At 52.9% G+C, this 8,572-nt stretch overlaps 1 protein-coding gene across 1 annotated transcript in view; it reads left to right on the top strand.

The window, feature by feature from the left end:
* Window positions 1–330: 330 nt before the first annotated feature.
* ADGRG5 (adhesion G protein-coupled receptor G5) overlaps window positions 331–8,572 on the top strand; it is a 16,500-nt gene continuing 8,258 nt past the window's right edge. The window contains exons 1-8 of the mRNA XM_040254125.1: window positions 331–1,143; window positions 1,354–1,432; window positions 2,065–2,221; window positions 2,999–3,115; window positions 3,792–3,908; window positions 5,543–5,695; window positions 6,405–6,526; window positions 6,809–7,441. Of these exons, the coding sequence (XP_040110059.1) occupies window positions 1,080–1,143; window positions 1,354–1,432; window positions 2,065–2,221; window positions 2,999–3,115; window positions 3,792–3,908; window positions 5,543–5,695; window positions 6,405–6,526; window positions 6,809–7,441 (1,442 nt within the window). The 5' untranslated portion in view covers window positions 331–1,079. The remainder of the gene's footprint in view (window positions 1,144–1,353; window positions 1,433–2,064; window positions 2,222–2,998; window positions 3,116–3,791; window positions 3,909–5,542; window positions 5,696–6,404; window positions 6,527–6,808; window positions 7,442–8,572) is intronic.

Below are 8,572 nucleotides of genomic sequence, written 5' to 3'. Positions count from 1 at the left end.
TTAGAAATTTGTTTTCTTTTTTTTTTCTTAATTAAAACAAATATTTGGCCTCACTATACAACATGTGGGATCTTAGTTCTCAACCAGGGATTGAACTCATGTCCCCTGCATTGGAAGCACAGAGTCTCAACCACTGGACCACCAGGGATGTCCCATTCAGTCTCATTTTAGTGGAGTTTCAGGGGCAGACATAAATTTGCTATGTTTAAGCAGAAATTGGTCCATTCATTTTAAAACTGAGGGAATTATGGCAGAAAGGGACAGGATCCTTTTTTTAAAAAAACCAAATCATTGGATTTATTTTCACAAATTTGAGCCTGACATCTTAATTCATAACTAGCAGCTGCTATGGTTTCTGGCAGTCACAAAAATAGGTGAAAAGGAAGACGAGGTTTCAAAGCAAATGTTGAATACAGTACTTAACAATATGTTCGAATCACATTCTACTTTAAAATGGGCATTGGAGGAATTCTGTGGACAAAGGCAGTGGTTTTCCTGTTGTCCTCCAGCTGTCATGATTCTTGGTGGCCTCTGACCATCCAAGATTATCATCAAAGCTATCCTTCTCCCTAGACTCTTCATTCTTGTTTTTTCCCTTCTAACTTTCCGATTCCCCACAGCGGCTGCTGCTGGCAGTTTCATCAGAGGGACAGATTCTTGCCCAAAGTCACATGGTGGGTGAATGACAGGGCTGGATAGGGTTAACGACAAGCAACTCCCAACTTTCCCATGGGTGAGGTCAGAGTCCTGGGGAGGCCCCCAGAGAGACCATTTTTGGGGAGGAGGGAGTGACTCAGACCGAGTTGCAAATGGCAGGGTTTGGTAAAAATGGTCCAGGATTCAGGTTTCAAGGAGATCTGGCTTCAGGCAGCCTCACTTGAAGCAAGCCCCTTGCTCTGTGACCTGTGGCTTCCGCATCTGTGGAATGCAGGAGTGTGAGGATCAGGTAAGATGCTGCCCTACTAATCTAGGGACAGGCCAGATGCCTATGGTAAGAGGAGGCTCATTTACTGTGGTCATAGAGACATGCACGTTTTCCAGGGTGGGAGCCAGTTCCTGGAGGAGATTTGATACACGACATGGATTGCTGCTGGGCCCCTTTTCTCTACCTGTGCCTCTTGGCATCTCAGAGCAGGACAGCAGGTAAGAGGGCTTCCCTGAGGTACAAGAACCATCCTAGCCCGGACCGCTGACTTCGATGTGAAGCTGGGGTGGCCTGAAACCAAGGGAGACTGAAAAGAGGGCACTTCTGCCCTGAGGCAGAAGAGCCAGAGGGATGGCCATGGGTGGGGGATGCCGGTGGGGACAGCTGTGGACAGAGGCTGAGGCGGTTGTTGGACTCGCTCCTCGCAGAGGCATCCCTAGAGACCCTGGACTGGATGGAGAAAATGGAGGTGGCAGCCAGGAGGAGGAGCCACACGTCTTTTGCTGAGTGAGTTGGGCATCCCTCCTCGCCTGCCCAGAGTCTGCTCTGCCTCCACCCCCAGCCTGTATCTTGACTCGGTGGCCCAGGGGCACTCCAGTGTAGACTGCTCATTCATTTATTCAACACTCATTTACTGAGTACCTGCCGTGTGCCAGGCACCAAGCTATGGAGCTGTGGGATGGATGCACCCCTGTTCTCACTGAGTTTACTGTCTGGCTGGGGGCCCTTAGTCGTGGGCGCCATGAGACCAGTGCAGAGTCGTGGGTCTCTGTGCATTTTTCTGGGAAGGGGCTCCAAGAATGGACTGGGCTCTCCAAGGTCTCTGACTCAAAACCCTAGGTGCTCAGGGTGACTGGCCAATGCTAACTTAACAGGGAAGTGTAGGGACTGTGGGGCATTTCAGCCAGTGGGGAGCAGCCAGGGAAGGCTTCTTGGAGGAGGTGGCAATAAAATGGGACCCAAGCAAGAGTTAATGGGAGAAGGAGATGGGTGGGGTGGAGAGGTAAGAGTGCCAGGAACACTGTGTGTGCAGATATTTGGAAGTGGGAGTGACAGGGGTGTGGGATGGGTGAGGCTGTGGAGGGTCCCTCTTGCTTCCATCCTTACCCCGGGGCTCTGGCCATCTCTCTCACCCTCAGCCTCATTCATGGCCTAGAGTTGAGGCTGCTCAATGCCAGCTTCGGGGGCCACAACCTCACCTTGCAGACGCAGATCATCCAGGCACTGGCCTTCAAGCTGAACTGCAACTTCACTGGCCTCTCTCTGAGCAGTGCTGCTCTGGAGAAGGTCCCCCAGGTCAGAGGTGCCCAGGGATTGAGGGTACTCAGAACCTCTACCCCAGAAATGCTCCAGGGGTTGAAGGTCTAGACTTTCCCCAGGGCCCATCACCCGCCTTCCCACCAGTCCGGGCTCTAGACTCTGCCTTAATAGCTGTGAATTGTTGTTCAGTCGCCCAGTCATGTCCAACTCTTTGTGACCCCATGGACTGCAGCACGCCAGGCTTTCCTGTCCTTCACTGTCCCCCGGAGTTTGCTCAAACTCATGTCCCTTGAGTCAGTGATGCCATCCAACCATCTTGTCCTCTCATCCCCTTCTCCTCCTGCCCTCAATCTTTCCGAGCATCAGGGTCTTTTCCAATGAATCAGTTCTTCACACCATGTGGCCAAAGTACTGGAGCTTCAGCTTCAGCATCAGTCCTTCCAATGAATAGTCAGGGTTGATTTCCTGCTTTTGCAGGTTCCTGGGGTGAGGTAGCCCCCTGTGAGGGCCCTGGTGTGATTCCTGCAGAATGCCTGGGTGTTGGGTGCTGATGTTCCATCCTCAGGGCCCCACTTGAGTGGGAGAAAAGACCCCAGCTCAAGACCAGAACAGCCTGAAGGGAAGGCCTAGGCTCTCAGAAGTTTGGGTGGAGGTGCAGCCTGGCAGGAGAGGGTTCTGTGGGTGGAGGCTCCAAGATAGGAAGTGCCTGGGGGCGAGGCCGGGAGGGCTCCCCAGGGAGTGGGGAGCAGTGAAGGTTTTGTGGGTCTGGAGGACTGTGGACACGGGGCCCAGCCTGTCTCTGGCCCTCTGCAGGCCCAGCCCCAGCACGCCATGCAGTTCCCGGCCGAGCTGACCCGGAATGCCTGCGTGACACGCCCTGGGGATCTTCGTCTCATCTGTATCTACTTCTCCAGCACCCGCTTTTTCCAGGTCAGCCCCGGCTGGTGGGCCACGCAGGGTGGGTGCTGGCCCCTTCCTGGGGGCAGTGCAGGCATCCATGTCTCCTCCTGGCCATCTGCAACCTCAGCCAGTCAGCGCCCCTCTCTGGGCCTCCATTTGAGCAGAATAGTAGGAAGGCACTCTTATAATATGAAAATAAGACTTAAAAAATCTGTGTGTGCGCCTGTCCCTAAACGGGAGGCGGACAAGTAGGTCACAAGATCTTTGTCCTCAGAGGACTCTCTATCTCAACAATTAAACCAGGACCTTAGAGACTTAATTTTAGCTCAAGGTTAAGTATAATCATAGATTCAAAGGGATGAATGAGTCAGGGTGGGGTCAGGATGGTTCCCAATTAGCAATCCAGGAGGGCTTCCAGAGGAGGTGCCTTTTAAGCTTGGCTTTGAAAGTGAGTTGGGGAGGGTGAGGTGGAGGGTACAAGGCTGGAATCCATTTAACAAATGGGAAGTGAGGGTGGAGGTGATGAGACGGGGCTCCCGGTGAAAGGGGCAGCACGTGCAAAGCCTAGGAGGTTGGCACAGCTGCGCACACGAATGCCGTGCTGCTTGTTCTCATCCAGGGAGGAGGGGCTGGAGAAGGGGGCTCACGGACCTCATCCAGGGTGTCCTTCTGTTCCCTCCAGTCAGCCCTTCTCTTGCCCTTCCAGAAAGACATCAACTCATCTCTGCTCAGTAACTATGTTCTGGGGGCCCAGCTGAGCCATGGACAAGTGAGCAACCTCAGCGAACCAGTAAACATCAGCTTCTGGCACAACCAAAGCCTGGTATTGTTGGGGGACACCCCCATTTCCAGCCCATCCCGACCCTCTTGTAGCTATCCTGTTGAATGTTGTTGGTTTGAGCAAACCCAGCCCTGTGGAACTATCTTAGAAACAAACTGCTTTAAACTTTGAAATGTTTTGAAAATTCCCGCCAAAGAAATGAGAGAGAAGCTTTTAGTCACTCATTGGTCAGGATTCTTTGAATCACAAATGATAGAAAACCAGCTCAAGCCAGGTTGAACACAAAAGGGAATTTATTGCCTCCTGTACATGAAATGTTCATGACTGCTTCAGGTACAGCTGGATCTAGGAGCGGATACGATGCCGTAATGGCTCAGCGTCCATTTCTCAGCAGTGGTTTCCTGCCTTGGCTTTCCATTCTGTGGCAAGATGGCAGCTGAAGTGCTGGACCTCCTTCCCCTCTTCTCAGGGGTCTCTTTCTTGCCGGTGCAAATCAGGATCCCATAACAGATCCAAAAGGTCCAGTCACATCATGTGTCCATCCCTGAACCATCACAGTTCCCAGGGGAATGGGGTGGACTGGCCAGGCTGTGGTCACATGGCCCAGGGACTGGGCTGGATTTATATGACCTGTCACTGGGAGAGGGGTGGGTCCTCAAGGAAAGTACAGATGTTGATGTCAAAAGAAGGAAGAAGGGCTGCTGGGTGGGCACAAGCCCTGATGGCATTCCTGCAAAGCCCAGAGCTTCTACACTCTGGCCCTATCTTCACTCAGTCTCATCAGAACTGCTCTGCACTCCCAATTTCTCCATCATCATTTCATTTGATTCTTCTGAGCTTTTGCCCCTGCAATTCCCTCCACCTGGTATGTCCTTGCTCCACTTAGAGAAAATCTGATGTGTCCTTTAAGGCCTCAGTCCCCGTTGTCCCTTCCCTTCTCAGGACTTCTCCACCCCTTCCTCTGCGGGTTTCCATGGCGTGCCTGTTTCATTTCCCTCACCTCTCCAACCACATGGCTTGGCATCAGCATTGTCTGTAAACGACTCTCTCCCTCACTGGGAACGGGTCTGGACCATCATTGTTCCCCATGGGGAGGAGGGGAAATGGGTGAGTTGATCATAGAGCACCTGCTGTACTGGCCAGAGCTGGGTACTCAAGATTCCTTACTGTCTTTGATGACCCCACCATCCGTGTGGCTTTGAGTTTGCGTGCTACGTTGCTTCTGTCATGTCCGACTCTTTGCGACTCTATGGACTGTAGCCTGCCAGGTTCCTCTGTCCATGGGGTTTTCTAGGCAAGAATACTGGGGTGGGTTGCCATGCCCACCTCTAGGGGATCTTCCTGACCCAAGCATTGAACCTGCATCTTTTTTGTCTCCTGCATTAGCCACTAACACCACCCAGGAAGCCTGTATCTTGAGTATAAATGATCCCATTTTGCAGATGAATAAACTGAGGCTCAGAGAACCCCTGTGACTTTCCCAGGTCTCTCTCAGAGTCCAGGGTGGAGGTGGGGCTGGAATCTGGGTCTATCTGATGCCAAAGCACAGCTGGTGCCTGGTAAAATGTTGACAAGGGTGCAGCGGAGTCACGTTTAGCCCCCACAATTTCCAGACCCTGATCCATGGCCTTCCCCTCCACTCCTTGGATGCACCCAACTCCAGCATTTCCCCTTAGGAAGACTACACAGTGACCTGTGTCTTCTGGAAGGAGAGAGCCAGCAAGCACCACTGGGGGGCCTGGAGCCCGGAGGGCTGTCGCACAGAGCGGCCCACACCTTCCCAGGTGCTCTGCCGCTGCAACCACCTCACCTACTTTGCTGTTCTCATGGTATGTGTGCATCCAGTCTGGACGTGGGTGGTCAGAGCTGCAGAGGGCCCCACATCTAGGACAGAGCAGAAAGGTAAAAGTTGGCGCAAGGGACAGAAATCCAACTCAAAGGGACTTAACTGGGGAGGGGGGGAATAAACTTATGAGTTCATGTTCCCTAAAAGGTTGGGTTAGGCTTCAGGCATGGCTTGATCCAGGGACTCAATATTACCAAGACAGGACTCTACCTCAGTCTCTCCACTGTGCTTGCTTTGTGCTAGCTTAGTTCTCAGACAGGCTCTCCCCGCGGAATAATAACAGGGCTGCTAGCGTTTCCTGTTGTAGGTCCTACTAGGGTTCAGGTTTCCAATTCTGCCAGCCAAAATCTTGGGACTGAGTCCCATAGGCCTAGAGTGTGTCACATGTCCATCCCTTAACCAATCACTGTGGGCTCTGGGAGGGCTCTGATAGGCCAGGCCTGGTGCCCCTGACTGCACACAGCAGGAGCAGGGGAGGGTCTACCCCAGTGCCTAAGAGAGTGAAGGTGGGGAGGAAGGAGAGGCGGGAGTCGAGAGACAGAAAGTCCACTGTGTCTGCCACGACTGTTTTCAAATCAGGATCGCGGATGGGATTGTAGGGGATGGAGGCTTGGAGCTGAAATCTTGGCAGGTCTTTGATTCAGGCAAGGGAGGGCATTTCCATGCTTCTGCCCCTGCTTTTTCCCCCACAGCAACTCTCCCAGGCCCCTATCCCTGCAGAGTTGCTGGCGCCTCTCACCTACATCTCCCTGGTGGGTTGCAGCATCTCCATCGTGGCCTCGCTGCTCACTGTCTTGCTGCACGTCCAGGCCAGGTATTCCCCTGCCCTCATGCTGGGCCTGCCCACCCACTGCTGCCCAGAATGCCTCCTTCTTTTCTACTTGGCCCCGCGAGAGTCAGGTGGGCTTTCCCGGAAGGCAGAAGGCGGGATGGGGGTGGGGTGGAGTGGAGGCAGGAGACCAGCCTCATTGGGTGTGGCTACTGTTGGGTCCCTGCCCCCCTTGACCTGTGTCCCGGTCATTAAGTGTCTATGAGCCCAGGGAGCGGCACTGCCTGGTGACATCCAGGTCGCGGAAGGCCATGCTCCCACCCGCAGGAAGCAGAGTGACTCCGTAACACGCATCCACATGAACCTGCATGCCTCCGTGCTGCTCCTCAACATCGCCTTCCTGCTGAGCCCTGTGCTGGCCACGCCCCCAGTGCCCGGGGCAGCATGCGTGGTGCTGGCGGCCACCCTGCACTACGCGCTGCTCAGCTGCCTCACCTGGATGGCCATTGAAGGCTTCAACCTCTACCTCCTACTCGGGCGCGTCTACAACATCTACATCCGCCGATACGTGCTCAAGCTCTGTGCCGTGGGCTGGGGTAAGCACGGTCTCCCTGCCCTCTTGCTTCCTGAGGCTTCCCGCAGGTCTTGGGTGTCTGTCCCCTCTGTCCTTTTCTTTCTCCTCCATTCTCATGACCACGGTCACCATCCCTGCCAACACCCACCCCACTTCCTACATGACTATTCTTATCACCACTTCCACCACCAGAATGACTCTCCTTACCATCTTCCGTACCATCATCAATCACCTCCACCGTCACCTCCACCTCCATCACCACCACCATCCTCATCCTTGTGTTCACCACCATCTCTGGTACCACCGTCATCAGCATCCCTAGCCTCTCTGTTTCCTCACCAGTTCCCAAATCCTCTCTCCAATTACCTCCCAGCCACACCCTCCCAGCAGGACCACTGCTGCTACAGCTACAATCCCACCCTCTTTTGCGACTCCATGGACTATAGCCCACCAGGCTCCTCTGTCCATGGGGTTTCCCAGGCAAGGATACTAGAGTGGGTTGCCATTTCCTTATCCAGGGGATCTTCCCGACCCGGGGATCGAACCCACCTCACCTGCATCGGCAGACAGATTCTTTATCACTGCACTCCCTGGGAAGATCGCCTTCTCTAAGGCCACTCAGTTCAGTTCAGTTCAGTTGCTCAGTCGTGTCCGACTCTTTGCGACCCCATGAACCGCAGTACCCCAGGCCTCCTTGTCCATCACCAACTCCCAGAGTTCACTCAGACTCGCGTCCATCGAGTCAGTGATGCTATCCAGCCATCTCATCCTCTGATGTCCCTTCTTCTCTTGCCCCCAATCCCTCCCAGCATCAAAGTCTTTTCCAATGAGTCAACTCTTCACATGAGGTGGCCAAAGTACTGGAGTTTCAGCTTTAGCATCATTCCTTCCAAAGAAATCCCAGGGTTGATCTCCTTCAGAATGGACTGGTTGGATCTCCTTGCAGTCCAAGGGACTCTCAACAGTCTTCTCCAACACCACAGTTCAAAAGCATCAGTTCTTCAGTGCTCAGCTTTCTTTACAGTCCAACTCTCACATCCATACATGACCACAGGAAAAACCATAACCTTGACTAGACGGACCTTAGTCAGCAAAGTAATGTCTCTGCTTTTGAATATGCTATCTAGGTTGGTCATAACTTTTCTTCCAAGGAGTAAGCGTCTTTTAATTTCATGGCTGCAGTCACCATCTGCAGTGATTTTGGAGCCCCCCAAAATAAAGTCTGCCACTGTTTCCACTGTTTCCCCATCTATTTCCCATGAAGTGATGGGACCGGATGCCATGATCTTCGTTTTCTGAATGTTGAGCTTTAAGCCAACTTTTTCACTCTCCTCTTTCACTTTCATCAAGAGGCTCTTTAGTTCTTCTTCACTTTCTGCCATAAAGATGGTGTCATCTGCATATATGAGGTTATTGATATTTCTCCTGGCAATCTTGATTCCAGCTTGTGCTTCTTCCAGCCTGGCGTTTCTCATGATGCACTCTGCTTATTTAACTTATATGCAGAGTACATCATG

The sequence above is a fragment of the Oryx dammah genome, unplaced genomic scaffold (assembly GCF_014754425.2).
Source record: "Oryx dammah isolate SB20612 unplaced genomic scaffold, SCBI_Odam_1.1 HiC_scaffold_13, whole genome shotgun sequence".
Taxonomy (NCBI): domain Eukaryota; kingdom Metazoa; phylum Chordata; class Mammalia; order Artiodactyla; family Bovidae; genus Oryx; species Oryx dammah.
The sequence above is the reverse complement of the archived record's forward strand: the minus strand, read 5'-3'. Positions and strand labels throughout refer to the sequence as shown.